At 36.7% G+C, this 19024-nt stretch overlaps 2 protein-coding genes across 2 annotated transcripts; one reads left to right on the top strand and one right to left on the bottom strand.

Moving 5' to 3' along the window:
* Positions 1–1154: 1154 nt before the first annotated feature.
* LOC127178706 (transmembrane protein 74) lies at positions 1155–4989 on the bottom strand. Its single transcript, XM_051131745.1, has 2 exons — positions 4902–4989; positions 1155–2966 (listed from the first exon to the last, which is right to left on the bottom strand). Exon 2 carries the CDS (start codon positions 2905–2907, stop codon positions 2062–2064), a length of 846 nt encoding a protein of 281 aa, XP_050987702.1. The 5' UTR covers positions 2908–2966; positions 4902–4989; the 3' UTR covers positions 1155–2061.
* A 7875-nt stretch (positions 4990–12864) lies between these two features.
* On the top strand, positions 12865–18138 carry trhra (thyrotropin-releasing hormone receptor a). Its single transcript, XM_051131740.1, has 2 exons — positions 12865–14047; positions 15543–18138. The coding sequence occupies exons 1-2, from the start codon at positions 13274–13276 to the stop codon at positions 15972–15974; spliced, it is 1206 nt and encodes a 401-aa protein (XP_050987697.1). The 5' UTR covers positions 12865–13273; the 3' UTR covers positions 15975–18138.
* The last annotated feature ends 886 nt before the right edge of the window (positions 18139–19024 follow it).

Genomic DNA, 19024 nt, shown 5'->3' with positions numbered 1-19024 from the left:
TTCTCAGAACATAGGGCTGATGGGGGCAAGCTGTCATGGATACCACATACTACATGACAATGTGGTTTGAAATGGACAGCACTGCTATTTTTAGCAGTCGGTGGAGTTCAGAAACACGATTTTTATTACAGGTACTAGGTTACAGAGTGTTTTATTTTTTATTTTTCTCTATATAGTGTGTAAATTCTATATTCGTTCGTGAAAACTAAAGACCGTCATGCTCTATACAATTACCACGCGCGGTAGCCTAGCTAGTGTTACTAACTGTTCCCTTACACGCTACCTTCAAATTAGCTCATTAAAAGTGATTCTATTACCATTTCTAATTTCCCTTTGAGACGCCCGGTAGGACCGTCCTAGATAATATGGGCAATTACCAGTGACTCATCTCTTATAGACCTAAAATTTAGATCTTACTCATTGTGAGGAAGATGTTATGAGCAAAGAGTAATTTTCCTGTAAAACTGCAGCATCCATTATATTGCAGTGAGTCAGAGATGAATACTTTAATTTTTGTTTTTGAGAAATTTGAAGGAGTAGTTAAAGGAGTAACTACTCCTTTAAAGGAGTAGTTCACCCTAAAATGAAAATTCTGTCATTAATTACTCATCCTCATGAGAATACTTGTCTCTCGGGACAATCCTTCACCATTATCGCGAGTACCATGACACACAAAAAGTCTCATAGCCTTGTAAAACTGCGGTTGAACCACTGATATCACATGGACTATTTTGTCGATATTCTTGGTACCTTTCTGGGGTTTGAACATGGTAGGACTCTTGCTGTCTATGGAGGGTGAGAAAGCTCCCAGATTTCATCAAATATATCTTATTTTGTGTTCTGTTGGAACGACATGAGGGTGAGTAATTAATAATAGAATTTTAATTTTTGGGTTAACTATCCCTTTAATGCTTGACAAAGCATAATATACAGTAAAAACACCACAAAGTTTAGTTAAAGAGTTTTAAAGCTAAAGTCTTTTCATCAGAAGGACCTTTGATTCAGTCTTTTCTTGGTGATGCCAAGGAACCTCAGAAACATGCACAAAACCAGGAGTCAGACAGATGACTCACGATCATAAATTTAGGTTTTAAGTGGTCACACTTATTGCAGTAAAATACGTTAATGAATTATCACAACCAATGAAACACAAATCAAGAATAATATAATTTTATTTTTGTATCAGAAAGTGAGTCAAGTTATGAGTTTTATGAATTGTCATTAATCATCAGAGTATGCACTGATACAGATGATATGCTTATGATATTGTAAATCTTATGATAAATCCTGTGAGTGCAGACATTTTTTCCATTTGTGTCCATATCTTGTTACATACTGAGAGCCTATAGGTTTAACCGTGTGTATACAGTGTCAGTGAAGATACAGTAGTAATGCTTTGCTCTCTCAGAGAGATGAATTTAAATTTCCAAAAGATAGCAAATCATTGTGTGGCAGCTTCCTCCATTAAATATTTATAAAATATTTTAGCGCTTAGTGGGGAAAAAGTATTGGATTTCTGCATGGCCCATTCCACACATGAACTAACAAGGACAATATGAGAAAAGAATGGCAAAAATATCCCAATTATACACGCTGGCATTTTCTCAGCGCAACACTGAACAATGCTTTCTGAGGATCTGAATACACCAAAGTGCTCTAAACCAGAAATGGTGGCCCGCAATCACTTTACATACCATGATGAAATGGCTGAAGTGGAAACATTTCAGTATTCTGAAAGAGTAAGAAAGAGGCAGTAGGATTGTCAGTATTAGCAGCACAGGACTTCTTTTAGAGCTCTTATTTTCAGCTTGTAAATTAAGGGTTTGAATACTATCAGGAACCTTATTTCTGCAACACAACCTGTTTTTATTCAAAAAGGAACTTGCTTTATGATTAATACAAATGATATCATGCTGTGTCTTTTTGGAAGCCTGAGAAATCTGTTATGTGATATTACGCTTTTCTGCATCAGTAAGCAGTTGCCACTGATACAAGGTTGAAAAACAAGCTCTTTTGGCCATGCTGGAAAGGTCAGTCCAATATAGAAAACGGAGAAAACAGTCAACTAATGGCATCGCCATTCTCCTCCTCGACCAAACTATGTGGTGGCGACGAGCGACTAGGACTCGATCTTGTTCTTAAATTAATCGAACCGTAGAGCTTTGCAGAGTGCTTCGAATAAGCGAAGGCTTTCCTTCTGTACATCTCACCTTTCCACATTGAAATCATTAGCAGAGTGGACAGCACTACTCCGCCTAAAGTGAGAAGGCAAAGGCCGGCGATAACGCACCTGTCGAGGTGCGCGCCTATCCTGGCGCTCTCGTTCTCAAGTCTTTCCATTTCACGTGCGGAGACGTTGTCGGGGTTCACTCTGACGTCACGAGGGACCGTGTACGATATGATCACCAGCGAGATCCCGGTGATCAGGAACGTGACTGCGCTAATGAATCCGTAATCCACGGATTTCCCCGAACTCTCTGAGCTGAGGTCGATGTCGGACATCAGCGACAACTCCTGAAGGCCCTCGGGACGGATTTCGCTCGAGGAGTCGTGGAGCGAAGTCGTGTGGCGTGGAGCGTTTTTTTCACTCGTGTCCGGGGTGGCCAACCGGAGATTGACATTTTCATCGATGTATGTGAATGAGGTCTCCAGCTCCTCGTCACAACACACCCTGACCTTCTCTGTGGGCTGATGTCGGTGCTGGCCATGTTGTCCTCTGACGGGAGCCGTCCTTGGTGCTGAATTACACTGTCCCTCACAGGCAGGCACCTTCTGAGTGGGAGAAGCTTCTTCCACTGAACTGTTTAGCCTGTGAACATGAAGAGGGCTAGAAGACCAATCCAGTACCCCGGGGGGATCAGGTCTTCCCCCTCTATTATCTATGTAGAGTAACTCCACCGAGGCCATCAGATCCACTCCCACGGATCGCTTTAATTTCTTGCCGCATCAAGCCATCCACTCTATACCTATAAACACATAATTTACAATAATTAACTGTACGTTTAAATGTCTGATAGAACAGATTTTTGTGTAATTTTTGCTTTTGACACAATGATAATGAATTAGCATACTGCAAAAAAACATAACGTGAATATTTGAATAATTATTTAAGATCACAGATGGCTGCACAATTGTTGTTGTCTACCTTTGTTGCATGCTATTGCAATTAAAATTCTTATTTGCTTTTGACAAACTATGTCTGTTAGTAAATACCCAGCAAGCAATTTTTGGTCTAAAAAACGTATATTAGCCGTTGAAACACAGCCTAGACGTCTAGGCTAAAATAAGGTTGTCATTGGGCTGTCAGTGAAAATTTAATAGACATCTAAACATAGCCCTAGAATAGACTATAAATATATATATATATTTATAAATATATAGAAATATAGAAATAAAACCAAACACCTTGTAAACGCTGTTGACTTTGCTTACATGATGAAATATCATATATCTCACAAGTATTTTGCCAAAAAATGACATGTAACTAAATTCAAGATTATTTGGTCTAGAAGTGGGTTACAAATAGCCTGACTATATCGGGTCTATAGTTAAACTAGACGTTGAAATGACGACTATTGCTTGCTGGGTACTTTGTGCTTACACATCTGGAATTTGCTCTGAAATTTCTCAAATTCTGGACATAGTTGCCACATGACAGATCATAAGTGACCCTGTCTTAAGTAGCATAGTATATTTGTAGCAATAGCCACTGTGTGAGTCAAAATTATTGATTTTTCTTTTGTGCAAAAAAATCATTAGGATATCAAGTAAAGATCATGTTCCATTAAGACATTTTGTAAATTTCCTAACGTAAATATATCAAAACTTAATTTTTGATTAGTAATATGCATTGCTAAGAACTTCATTTGGACAACTTCAAAGGCAGTTTGATTTCAGAATATTTCAGAATCAATATTTTGATTTATTACACCCTCAGATTCCAGATTTTCAAATAGTCCTATCCTAACAAACCATATATCAATGGAAAGCTTATTTATTTAGCTTTCAGATGACTGTAGATTAATGTATGACTGGTTTTGTGGTCCAGGGTTACAAATTTACACTTACATACAAAGTGTTACTGGATTTGCTTTTATAGGTCAGTCTAGTGTACTACAGCACGTGTTCCTGATTTCAAACTGCGCCTCATGCGTGCTATTTACTGCTCTAACCCATTTATGCACAACACAATGATCTAGCAACAGCTAATGACTGTATTTGAACGAAATCATTTGCCTCTTTAATGAAAGACGATTAAAGTTACTGATTAGCCCTACTTCTTCAATATCCAATTAGCAAAGCAATCCGTATAAAACCCAAGATAAGCTATAAGTCGCTTTGAAACGCATGGCTCAACGGCCGATGGAGATATAGGCATCACACTTTACAGCAGAGATCAATATCATGATACATTTTTATGACCGATATCAGTACAGTAACAGTACTTTTACATGTGTTCCAATATCCATATTAATTTAATTTATGATGTTATATTTATGCAGAATGTTTTAAATCTATATAAACGAATTTTAATCTATAGAATAACTATTAAATAATAAATAACCAATAAACTGGAAAAGTAAGAATATCAGTATAAAAATGTGCCACTGTGATTATTGGTTTAAATACAATACTCAAGAAAAATGGACAGTAAATTCATCCTACAAATAATCAAATCTGCAATAGCTCACATACATAGTAGCTAAAAGGATATGCGATAGACACATATATATACAGTAGTTTTGGCACGTGTCCATCAGGCTGCATCGTTACACTCATCAATAGGTCATAGAATATCCCGTAGAGAAAGCGGCACAAACAGGACATTCCACACTTCCCTATATTTAGACGCAAATTACGCATTATTTGTTTGGTATAAACAAATGTTCTTAAAATAATACCTTCTCGTTTGCCCAACATTTTGGCCTCCCGGCTGCTGCTCTCCGCCGTTCTCCCTCCCACGCTCCGTTTTAAAGATGAACTGAGCTCTTGATAGCCAAATTACTAATTCTACTATGGGAAAGGCCTGTTTGTGAATAATTCATTAGGTAGTGATGACGTTTCTCGACAACCTTCCTATTGGAAACGGCTCGAGTATGAATATTAATGAGCTTGCGCCGACGTTCCGTAGTTACCGTCCTATAGCGAATGCCAGCTCATTAAATTTTAAGTAGGTGTTGGTGACGTTACTTGCGAAAGTTCCAATGGCGAAGCATCGGGTTATGAATATTAATTCAAGTCTTCGCCATAGTGAGATTTGGAAATTCTCCTCCGGTAGCTACGCCTCGCTGATTTACATCACTCTGGCGTTTTCAAGTAAAACATAAGAGGCTTAAAATTGTTTTGGAACCATGGGAAATGAAGTTCTCGGAAGCGAAAAGTAGTTATTTTTTGGACAAATCACCAGCGTTTGACTGGAAACCATAGCCTGGAGACATTTCCTACTACGACCAGTAAGGAGCAGCGACTCTGCTAAACCACACCCATTCTACACCATCTGCTCTGTGGTCCTTAGAAAGCTTGAAAGATTACTGGTCAGTTTGAGGTCTGTAAAACCTATTTTTAATTTACACAAGCAGCCTATACCACATCATATTCTTCAAAATGACCTTGTAAACATAAGCATACCTTTACATTATTTATAACTGCTATATCATCCATAACAAAATATAGCCTATTTTACTATGCTTGGTTATAAAAAATAAGAAAAAAATAAAGAATACTTCCTCCACATGATCTTTTATTTCAAACATTTAATTTAAGGTACATTCAGAAATGATTCCTAGCTCTTCTTGACAACAAACAATCAATATTATTTCCATAGATATGTGCTATTGTGTTGACCAATACAAAGGATGACTTTGGTTCAACGCCAGACAAGTTCCCATTTAACGGATGAGTCTGCAGAGAAGCGGGGCTTACTCAGCCAGAGATTAATGTCCCAGACTGGTGGAAGCTCAGCTCAGGGAGTATGAGGTGCACAGTCATGAATTCCCATCTGTCACTGCAGACTTTATGAACATAGGTGGGGTAGCTGTATGCTGCAGTCAATTTGGACTATTTTCAACAGGACGGAAATCTCAGAAGGGTGCACGGCTTATTTTCTGCTGCATGCCCCTCTGAGATTTCCATACCGTCAGCTGCCAGCTGAGCCAATCCTGCATGCATTGCCAAGGACGAAATTGAGTTCAGAGCCTTGGGTATCAATCTAGTCACCTTGGAATGTACAGAAGCAAGCTGTGGCTTGACAATCTATCCTCATGTTGTTTGGAGCAGGTGGTTACACGTGCATACTTAGGCACTCAATAACAACACATAATGTTATTGAGCAGCAACAAACCTGCAGTCACATCCCTCTGCACTCGTATCTAAATAAAGGCTAATTAGAGGATTAACAATCACTAATTATAAATAAAAGGTAATACGTGATCATTTCTAAACTGTGAAACCACATAATTAGATGTTAGTCTGGAGTGTAAAGTTTGGTTCTTTGTTTTAGGACCTGCAAGACAGGCAGTTTCTCAGGTGTGAATCCAGGTGGTGACACTCGTCTGGCAGTCTGTGCCACCAAAGTTAGTATTTTCACCAGCTGCCTTCCAGAGGTCTACGCTTAGCCGCCTCAGCATAAAGGAGCCAAGAGAAAATTAACTTGGAACATAATCTGACATGACACTTACCTGTGTACTTGCTGACCGATGTAGTCCAGGTGTGCACGCTGTGCAAACAAAACTGCATTGATTTTGAAAGTTTCAGATGACTGTTATGAAGAGATGAGCTTTACACTATTCTTAAAAAGTTTGGGGTTGTAAAAATTTTTTTTTTTTGACAGAAGTTGACTACATTTATTTGATCAAAAAATACAGTGCAACTAATATTGCAATTACAATTTTTATTGCAATTTAAGATTTTTCTTAATGTATTTTAAAATGTGAGTTATTCCTGTGATGGCAAAGCTAAATTTTCAACAGCCATTACTCCAGTCTCAGTGTCACATGATCCTTCGGAAATCATTCTAAATATGACAATATGACAGATGCTGAAAATAAAAACAAAGTAGTTATACTGGATATTGTTGGGGATTTTGTAACTGATTAGATGCTGAGGACAAGTAGTTTATTATTAGCCTCAATGGCAGTGTCTTTGTGAATAATACGGCCAAGGTAAGCAAATGCGAGTAGGTAGGGAAGGGAGGAGCTGTCCTTGGTGCTGAGCACAGTGACTCAATTACATTTGAGCTCAGGCTGAAATCACTGCTGCCCACAAAGCTAAACATGTCACATGACATGTGATCCAAGGTCACATGTTATGTGATCCAGGAGTTGTGCATATCAGGCTATGTTCAGAAAGGAATACCAGTTTAGTACTAACTGAATACTGTGCTGTATATACTTCATATTGATTAAAATAGTAAATGAAACAGTACGCATTGTTCAGTGGCAAGCATTATATACAGAAGTAAGCAACATTGTCACTTCAGTTGTTTTTGGTAATTGAAATAAAGCTAAAATAAAATATAAATATTAGATAAAAAAAAATCTACTTACAAAAAACTTGGAAGAAAACTAAATTGAAGTTGAACTAAAATTAAAAATAAAAGCTAATTAAAAAATATTATTTAATAATCAATAATATAATAGTATATACACTACCAGTCAAAAGTTTTGGAACAGTAAGATTTTTAATGTTTTTTAAAGAAGACTGTATCCATTACAGCAAAAACAGTAAAATTCTGAAATATTTTTACTGTTTAAAATGACTGATTTCTATTTGAAATTATTTTAAAATGTAATTTATTCCTGTGATTTCAATGCTGATTTTTTAGCATCATTACTCCAGTCACATGATCCTTCAGAAATCATTCTAACATTCTGACCTGCTGCTCAAAAAACATTTATTATTATTATGTTGGTGAAAAAAAATTTTTTTTTTTTTTCAAGTTTCTAGAAAGTTCAGGTTCAGAAGAACAGCATTTATCTGAAACAGAATCTTTTGTAACATTATTCATGTCTTTATTGTTACTTTTGATCAATTTTAAGAATCTTTGCTAAATAAAAGTATTAATTTCTATAATTTCTTTCCCCCAAAAAAATATACTGACTTGTTACAAAAGCTTTTTTATTTCAGATAAATGCTGATCTTTTGATCTTTTTTTATTCATCAAAGAATCCTGAAAAAATGTGCTCAACTGTTATAAATATTGATAATAATAATAATAAAAAAAATGTTTCTTGAACAGCAAATCAACATATTGTAATGATTTCTGAAGGATGACACTAAAGAAAATTTAGCTTTGATCACAGGAATAAATTACATTTTAAAATATATCCAAATAGAAAACAGTTATTTTAAACAGTGAAAATATTTCAAAACCTTTATGTTTTTGCTGTACTTTGGATCAAATAAATTTAGGCTTGGTGAGCAGAAGAGACTTTAAAAGAACATTAAAAATCTTACTGTTCAAAAACTTTTGATTGGTAGTGTAAATAATACTAAAATGACACTAATGGCCTCATGAACTGTTGCAGTTTAATTCAGCAAGTGGTTTCCAGTCATCATATTATTATTTAGCATTTTAAAGCAATTTTACATTAAAAATTTCTTAAGGATTTCCAGTCAGATGACTCATTCAGTTTTAATTATTCAAAATAGAATCGAATCTGATATTTTAGTTCATCCCTCATAGTTGGGCATTTTGCATTGTGTGGTACAAAAAATATGTATAGTGAGTCCAGTATTACATACTGCAGCAATGAAGAACAGTATGTTAGTATAATATTCTGAATAAAGTCTTGTATAAGGAGGTGTATGCCTGAAAGCTCTTACAGGAAGAAAAAAGAGGAATAAAACTCTGACAAAGATTTCTCAAAACTCTTAAGCTTCTTAAATACATACAGCATAAGACAGAAATTTTAGGGCATGTGGAGAAGCAGAACAGTTTTTAAGAGACTGAAAGAGGCAGAATGACAGACAGCTCTTTTAATTATTAAACATCCTTGAAGGTCATCGAAAATAGTGACTCACTAGTAACAAAATGCTTTTATTGTATCATAATATGAGCTCATCCCTATCCATTTAAATTATAACAACACAACATCCACTATCCGAGTTTTAATTGACAAAAAGGTTTTTATAGAACAAGAGTTGAGAATCAAATCTTGGATGTAGAAGTAACTTCATTGTCCTTGAACATATAAGTATTATTGAAATACGTTTAATTTGATGAAATGGTTTTGATGGGCCGATGCCGTCACCGCCGGCTACCTGCACTCATCTCATTTTTCTGATATGAACCGGCTCTCTTTGCAGCCAATAACGGGAGTTTCACCTCATTTTGTGCATGATGGGAGACGTGCAAAGTGAGACGAAGAAACGGGCTCTCGTCATTAGGAAAATGAGAGATTCCTGAGTTGCAGCCAGAAATTTTATTTATTCCTTTGAGATGCCGGCTGCCAAGCTTTGAGTGGTCTGCTGGCATTGTGTCGGATTAAGAACAAGACAACATCTTTGTGTTTTAAATTCTGAAGTTTGCTGAAATCAAATTCAATTAGAGAATGAATGATTCATACAGTCTGGCAGACGATGAATTATTCATTACATTTCCATAACAAATGATGAAACCACAGCCCTCTCTTTATGAATGCTTGTCACGCTCTCATATTCATAAACTCTCGCGTCTCAGCTTGATAATCTCTCAGATCTCTCACAGGCTTTGCTGGTTCCTTTCAGAGTAGAAGTTGGGTGATGAACCATTACAGGAAGTTAACTTTGATCAATGCAATATAAGCTCCTTTGTCTCTTTCTCAAGGAGATTTGACGAACAATAGCTTCCAGATTTTTATTCATCTCATTATAGTTAAAGTGCTCTATTTCAAAGATTTTAAGTGCTCTATTTTCATGCACTAATTTTGTGCTTAACATACGAAAAATTATTCTTTAGTACTTCTTAGGATAAACTTTAGAATATCTAAGTGTACTCAAATGTGCTTTTTTGGGGCACCATGAATATTAACTAAAATGTGCTTTTAATATACTATCTCTGTATTTAAAAAAATGTATTTAGTTATGTATTTAGAATAAATTTTAGTATATTACACTCTTAAAAAAAAGGCTCCAAAGGGGTGTTTTTGTGATGATGCCATACACTGTAAAAAACGATTTGTTGAGTCAGCTTAAAATAATTTGTAACCTGGCTGCCTTAACATTTTAAGTTCAGTCAACTCAAAAACAGTTTATTCAACTTGAAATGTTAAATTATACTAAGTGACAACTTAGATATTTGAGTTGAATCAACTTCAGATTTTAAGGCAGCTGGGTTACTTACCAATCTGTTAAGTTTAGCAAACACAAATACCTAAGTTGTTACTTAGTACAACTTAACATTTCAAGTTGAATAAACTTATTTTAGCTGACTGAACTTTATACTTTAAGGCAGCAGGGTAACAAATTATTTTAAGCTGACTCAACAAATTGTGTTTTTTACAGTGTAGAAGAACCTTTTTTGCTTCCCTAAACAATCTTTCAGTGAACAGTTCCTAAAAGAACCATTTTGGAACATTTTCCACTATAAAGAATTTTCAGCATTTAAAGGGTTCTATGGATGTTCAAGGTTCTTCATTGCACCATTGATGCCAGGAAAGAACCTTTATTTTTAAGAGTGTAAGTAAAAAATGGGTGCATGAAAATAGAGCACTTAAGGTCATTATACAACTGTACTTGTTTTTTACATGGGTGGCCATAGTTTGAGTAGAGCTGAGATGACGTGGGAACACTAAATGTGTTGTTATGGGATGCAAATCAACTATATATTGCAACAGGACTCATCCTAGTGTCTAAAACATCCAAAACTACATGATTATGTGGCATAAATGTCCCAACAGCATTTTCAGTAGTGATAAATAACTATTGTGGTTCTTCCAAAGCCATTTTAAACATTTTAACATGATCCTAATAATGAAATATTTAACAACAAAGCGTTTTAGTTCCTTTTCATTTCTTGAAATGAATCACAAGCCTTAGAAGGCATTCTAGAATAGACTAATAAAGTTTTTGGACTATTTGTGTGATCATTCAGAATGTCCACAAGATGGCAGTCTAACACTAACCATGCAAAGAAGTATGTGAAAAGTCAAACATTTACGTAAGGTAATAGACGATGATCTGTTTAAAGATAATTCATGGTTGCAAATATGTTGCACAAATAATGCATTATCTATCTAGAACTTTTAAACAAATAATAAATAAGAAAAACTATCAGGTCGTTATACTATTTTTCTACGCTTGTGTACACTTGCAAAGGTCTAGAAATATTAATAGCTGAACTGCATGAAGCGAAATGTTCTTGATATTTTTTAACGTGTCCATAATGGATTATGTCTTTATGGCTGTCAGATATCACCCCTCACAGAGTCATAAACTCTACAAATAGATCTGACCTTCGCATAATGGAAAAGTGCAATGACTTGTAGCACTTACTGACTGTAATAGCCATGATGCAAAATGTTGTCTAGTCTACGAATAGGAAAAATCCTAAAAAATAATCCACAAGATTTGACAGCTTTAAAATGATGGTTAACTGCTATTAAGTTTTCTCAAGAATATAAAAGCAATTTGTTTCAAGTCTTAAGAGAATACAAAAACTGTCAAAAATTATTTATTTATTTTGTGTGTCATGAATGACACTGTCTTGCTTTTGACAAAGAACGCATTTAGCAACAAATTAAGAATGAGCAAAGATGAGCCAACCTGGAAAACCTCACGCCAATCAAATATTGCAACAATAAAGACCTGTTCAAACCAAGGATGATAACTACAATCATAAAAGATGAAGTTTTAAAAATCGTTCAACATTTTAAAGAACAGCAGAGTCCAAACCACAACTATAACAGTAATAACACATGAACTCCTTTTTTTTCCAGCTGATGAAGGACAAAAACATTGACAGCCAATCAGAATACATTCTGCTTTGGCGTTCGCTTATAATAGATCATTTTTCCATAAGAATAATTTTTCCTTATAAGGAATTTATTCCTAAGAAGAAAAATTATGTGTTGCTAAATGAAGGTGTCATCCGCGTCCAGCTATTTTTAGCTTGTTTTGCTGCTTGATATTGCAAATTGGTGTGTCCTACCGTGTTATTTTAATGTATTATGTTAATTATGAACACACTGGTTTGTAGTCCAAACTGTTTTACCGTTTACACGTCGTTATTCTTCTCGTTATTTCCCTATAGCGCATAATGAACCGGAAGTCTCCCCCACAGGCTTACCTCCACATTGAAGAAAAAGGTGGACAGCGATCTTTATTATTTTTATAGTTATCTTGGTGTGAACGAACCTTAATGCTCCAAAGCTAAAGGGTCTTTTCACAGATAAAATTGTAGCTTTTATCCACTTACTTAAAAATCTAATTTCAGTTGACCTGTTTGTACAAATACAACGTCAAATAACAATGTTATGCACCATAGCTCAAGGCACAAAACTATAGATAAAAGATTAATCATAGTGAATTTTCTTTCATCGTAAATAGACTGAAGATCTGTGCATCCTCAAAAGACTCAGTTAAGTGTCAATAATAGTTCTCCTCCGGGTGTAAACCTCCTGCATTCTGCGGGTGAAATCAAACTTGGCCAGTCTTTCTAGGCTTGGATCAATTTGTAACCTTATCACAACCCTTGAAACAAACAGCCTAAAAGCAAGCACTATCAGTTCTGATATGCCCAAAGCAAACTGACTTTTAAACAAACACCATATTGCAGAGGAACACTGTAATTAGAATGTGAAATGGGCCTATATTTAGGGGTTTTTGGCAGTTTAGCCGAGAAACCTATAATTGAACAGAGCGTGTGTTGGAGACACTTCCTCTCTTGCTTGGTGCTGCGGCATTACGCACGGCACAACCTGCCCTTACTGACGCTCTCGGTCTCGTATTAGGGTTACAAGGGTCTTCGAGAGACCATATCAGCCTGTTCAGCCCTGGGCGGTGCAACACCTCTGTCAGCTCTCTGCAGTTATGCACGCCAGGGACAGGATTTTTATATATCACACAAATTACCACGGACACATTCTTGGCTTTGCACCAAACGCAAACGGTTTAATTTTCATCTGAGATCTAAAGTCTGCAGTGAGCGGTGTTTTATTCCACACGGACATTGCACAGATTTGAACTTTAAGGAATTTTTCTTTCTCTGGAATGTTGAAACATGACCTTTTTGCGCGCGTCCTGGAGAGCTGAAAAGTGATTTTTGCGCAAAGAAGAAATCAAAACCAATTGGAGTATGGAGAACAGCACTTTAATAAAATTCAGCAACGGGACTGATACGTGGACTGATTATAGTGTCGAATACAAGGTGGCGAGCATCTTATTAGTGATTCTTATTTGTGGAGTTGGAATTGTTGGCAATGTTATGGTCATCCTTGTGGTCTTAACGACCAAGCACATGCGTACCCCAACTAACTGCTACTTGGTGAGTCTGGCACTTGCGGACCTTATGGTCCTGACTGCAGCCGGGCTGCCCAACATCACCGAGAGTCTGTTTAGCGGCCATTGGGTGTACGGATACGCCGGGTGCCTCTCCATCACTTATTTACAGTACCTGGGCATCAACGCGTCCTCCTGCTCCATCACAGCCTTCACCATTGAACGCTACATCGCCATCTGCCACCCGATAAAAGCGCAGTTTATGTGCACCCTCTCCAGAGCCAAAAAAATAATTGTTCTCGTTTGGGTTTTAACGTCCCTCTATTGCGTTATGTGGTTTTATCTTTCCGACACGAAAGAGGTTGTTTTTGAGAACGCTGTCCTCGTGACATGCGCCTACAAAGTGTCTAGAAACCTGTATTTGCCCATATATTTCACTGATTTCGCCGTGTTTTACGTTATCCCGCTTTTGCTGGCCACTGTTTTATACGGATTGATCGCAAGAATTCTTTTCCTCAACCCACTCCCGTCGGATCCCAAGGAAAGTCGAAGAAATTGGAAAAAGGAGTCGTCCGTACATGGGAACTCCAGGAGTTCCTCCAGCAGCACAACTGCTGCTTCTCGGAGACAGGTAAAATGCTGGTTTTATTTGGCTTATTATACTCAGATTTTCTTCTGTGCGTAATTGCGCGCGAAGTTCTATTAGCATTTACTGGTTTAAAATGAGAATCGTTGATTCTCGTTTGGATTTCTTGTATTGACATTTACGCTTTTATTACTTCTGAGGAAACAATATTTTTAATTAATGTATAGATGAAATATAATAAATAGATAGATAAATAGATAGATAGATATGTATAGATAGACAGATAGAGAGAGAGAGAGAGAGAGAGAGAGAGAGAGAGATGGATAGAATGCATTTAGTTCCCTGTTGCAAAACAAAACATCAATTAAAAGTAAACGCAATACAATTCTCGCAAAAATTATATACAAACACTTGAATTACTTTGTAAAGACGTTTTAGAGACGGCATACATGCACTGAATTTCGAATTTAATAAAAATACAAAAAATCGTGGTAACAAATTTGACATCAAATTTATACGCTGATTGGAACAAAACTAATAATTTTTAATATCACAATGTCAGCAAACACAGTCAGTCAGTAATCACACTCACGAACTCGTCTCGAGTTATTCGTTCGAGATTCTGATCGCTGTATGTTTGATTCTTTAAAAATCTCATTAGATTCATTTACAAATAGAACTGAATTGGTCGCGCTGAGCATTTTTAAAGAACCGACTCATTAGAATCACTCGTTTGAGATTCGGAACGTATTAGTCGTACCTGATTCACATGAAGGAGCCGACTCATACGACTCATTATTTCGGGAATCGGACTACACTAGTTGGGGTGAATGGAAGTGCAGGATGTGATCCACAACCAGAATACGGGCGTTTGCCGACTATTTGAGAAATGTTATGTGTTGTGATGCTCACATAGCCTTGAGCAGGTAAAAGTCCAAATGCATAGCAAAGCCAGACCCTATTTGCTAAACTCAGAAGGACAGCACTTGTGTTGTTGTTGTGTTGCCCTAGGGCTCTTTGACTGCTTGGTTGTCCAACATGGTGAGAAAACACATCTCTCATGACCTTTATAAAATCAGTCTTAAAGCCATCTTGTAAATCTCTACAATAAATGAACCGTGACATGTTATGGTGTGTTAATGCATTTGGAAACAATTATGGCAAACAATACAACAGCTGCACCATGACAATCATGTTTATGCTGTTGCTAAAGGCCAAGATTGAGTGAGAAATTAAAGTAAGCATGTTGGTACCTCTCTAGTAAGGAAACAGGTGCTAGTCTAGCTCATGCTAGTCAAGTCACTCATATTCAGACATATTCACCTTACACATTAATCAGTCATATTAAAGCAGCAATGTAGAATGTAAAATTGAGTATTAACGGTAAACATAAATGCTAAATGTACCCATATTTAACTTAAACACTGTTGAGGTGCATAATAATGTAATGTAATATAGACCAAAGAGGGAAAAAAGTAATTAAGAGGGATCAGAGAGTTACATACATAACTGAAAACTTCTGTCATCCTGTCTTCTGTAGGTGACAAAGATGCTGGCGGTGGTAGTGATCCTCTTCGCTGTGCTGTGGATGCCCTATCGAACGCTGGTGGTGGTCAACTCCTTCCTGAAGGAAGCCTATCTGAACAACTGGTTCGTTCTGTTCTGCCGTCTCTGCATCTACATGAACAGCGCCATCAACCCAATCATCTACAACGCCATGTCTCAGAAGTTCCGTGCCGCTTTCCACAAACTATGCCATTGTGGGCCCCAGCGCTCCGAGAAGCCTCCCACGTATAGCGTGGCCCTCACATATAGCGTCATCAAGGAGACCTCCAATGGTGAAAGCCCAGACCACTACACCACAGAGCTCGACGACATCCGCGGGGCAGCCGAAGAGCTTTTGCCTGAGAGGAAGAGGTTGTCGTTTAAAGAGTCCTCGATAGCTTGTAAAGACACATTGGCTACTGCTTAGATTCTTCTTAGATTAGGTTGCTTAATTTGCACTTTCATAGTGCCTCTGAGTGGCCTGTTGGTGGGGCCTCAACATGGAGACAGCATTTTGACAATCACAGACTTTCATTTACAGATTCAAAACAATGCAGATTTATTCATAACCTAGACTTTTAAAGTGGCTGAAGTCCAAAACAGGCCTGGCCCAGTCTTGTGAAGGTGAGGTAATGCTCCAGAAGCAATCATGGGTGAGGACAGACATACAATTGGATGGCTGATTGAACATGACTCTGTGATGGTATTGATTTAGGGGTGACTGAGCGTGTGAACTAGGGCTGCATGATTAATTGAAATAAAACTGCAGTTGTGATATGGCTTAGTGGTATTATAAAATCACAAAGGCTGCAGTTTAATGAAATAAATACAGTTGAGGTCAAAAGTTTATATACACCTTGCAGAATCTTCAAAATGTTAATTATTTTATCAAAATAAGTGGGATCATACAAAATGCATGTTATTTTTTATTTACTACTGACCTGAATAAGACAAAATAAGTTAAATTTACCCTGATCTTCAAATTCCAAAAGTTTTCACCCCTGGCTTAATGAATCTGAAGCATCAGTGAGCATTTAAAACTTCTGTAATAGTTGCAAATGAGTCCCTCAGTTGTCCTCAGTGTGAAAAGATGGATCTCAAAATCATTGGAAAGGGTTCAAATTCACAAAAAAATGCTAAAAAAACAAAAAAATGTATGGAACTTAAAGAATTTTTCTGAAGAACAGCAGGCAGTTTTAACTGTTATTAACAAGTATCACTAAACAAACAAAAAAAACACAGCTATGGATCATTCAGGTAACACAGTTTTAAGAATCAAGTCATTTTTAGAAATTCAACTCTTATTTTCATTTGTGGACTATATGTAAACGTCTTTTATCTCCTATTGAAAATTACCTACACATTTGCTACTGGTGCATCTAGAATCGCCTGTGTGAAGCGCGGCACTGTGTTCTGTTACACGTCAGCAGCTCGTGACCGTGTTTTCAGTATCTCAAAGCGGCTCTACATTAACTCATCTCTGCATCTACTGAGTTGGGGTGGCTTACATGCATTACATGCATTCCCTAACTGTAACGAGAAGCACTTATAAACCAGTTGTATAGAGAGAGAAAAAGCGAATGTTTAATGGCTATATTTGGCTTCGTCCCTCTGCCAAAATAAATCTCAATTTTTATCCAAAATTGTGCAGTCCTAGTTTAAGCTGAGAGGTGAATTCTTTACTTAATGTCAGAAGATTTCTACCACTCTGGTCTCAAAGTGATGGCCAGTGGTCACTGTGGCAACGGCTGCACGCATCATTGCCAAATAATCACTCTGGAAAACTTGTTCCAGGAACAGTTGTCACATTGTCACTCACAGTGCGCGCTGAAAAAATGGACGGTTGATTACTTCTTTTACAATTGTAGAGCTGTATCCTGCTCAATGATACTTTGTTTTCCAAAAGGATATAAAATGACACTATTATGAGGCTTAAAACACCACAGTACACCCACAGCCGTGACACTAGATTTAAGGGCATTGCATGTTCAAGCCCTTAATTTTAGCATTTCGGCAGGTCACGATTCACACCCACTTCTCAAATTTATCAGTCTAAATCTAGAGTAAACAAGTATCTATTGTTTGTCACATATATTGTGCAGCTGAGGCTGTTTTCTCAGATCTGATACTCATGCTGGCACTGAGATTTTCCAGCAGAGCTCAATTTTGCAGATGGTAAAATGAAAAATTAAAGAGGAGATGAAGATCATCTGTGATTTTGGATATTTGTGTCTATCATTTGCATCATTGTTGTTTAATATAAGGGAAGGTAATTTAAGAATTATTTCATGCTGTAAATGCCTTGTTTTCATATCTATCTCCCTAAAAAACAAGATGTTTTAGCGCTTTATCTGTAGTTTTTGGTAGTGGCTGCTGTAAAATACTATATGTGTGAATATGGATTGTGATGTGACATTTTAAACACTCAAACACTTCAGTGGATGAAATGTACAGCTGTTGTGATGTAAGCAAAAAGTGTGTGGTGGTAACATTTGCTCATTATTAGTCTTTAAATTGTCTTTCTTGCTGCTTTGTATTTGTATTTTGTACAGTTGTTGTTTAAAATAAACTGATAGTAGATGATTAGGAAATTCCCCTTTGCCCGATTTCATTTTTATGCTTTAACATCCTATAATGTTATCACATACTAATGCAGAAGCTGTAATTTATGAGAATTTCATGACAGTAATCTTGCAACATAAAATCCAATAAAACTGATTTCAGCTCATTTCCTCTAAATAATCCTGTGGATATTGTATTTTGTTGCAGATTACCCAGTGACACAAAAAACAGCCAAGATGTCACGCTTGTTTATGAGTTTATAAGTTTTCAATCCTTTCAGGACCATTCCATTGCAGAAGCAGTCTTGACCCTCACTAAACTATCGAGCTAATGGAGCCCCGACGTAGGGCAGATGCTCCGCTAGAAGACAGATGTAAAAGCTCTAGAGGAAGAGCCTGAACAACCATTTATTACCATTCCCTCTTGCCCTCCAATAACAATAAATCATCACTCCATACAGAGAAGTGGGTTATCAACAAAGTGATTTATAAGGGGCAATAAATTACAAAGCACTAACAAACATTAGAGTGATTGCAGCTGCAAGTGAAATATAATTGGCTTGTTTGAGCATGATGTTGCATCTATGACAAAAGCATTGTATTTTATGAAAATTCCCATCTAAAACAATTGTCTTCTATTCTGTTGTTATATATGACCCTGGACCACAAAACAGTCGTAAGTAGCACGGCATTGTATGGGTCAAAATTATCATTTTGTACCATAAATATATAAAACTGTAATTTTTGATTAGTAATATGCATTGCTAAGAACTTAATTTGGACAACTTTAAAGGTGATTTTCTCAATATTTTTTTTTTTTTTTTTTTTTTTTTTTTTTGCACCCTCAGATTCCAGATTTTCAAATAGTTGTATCTCAGCCAAATACTGTCCTATCATAACAAACCATACATCAATG

This window comes from Labeo rohita, chromosome 16, assembly GCF_022985175.1.
Source record: "Labeo rohita strain BAU-BD-2019 chromosome 16, IGBB_LRoh.1.0, whole genome shotgun sequence".
Taxonomy (NCBI): Eukaryota; Metazoa; Chordata; class Actinopteri; order Cypriniformes; family Cyprinidae; genus Labeo; species Labeo rohita.
This window is presented reverse-complemented; position numbering and strand designations above follow the sequence as displayed.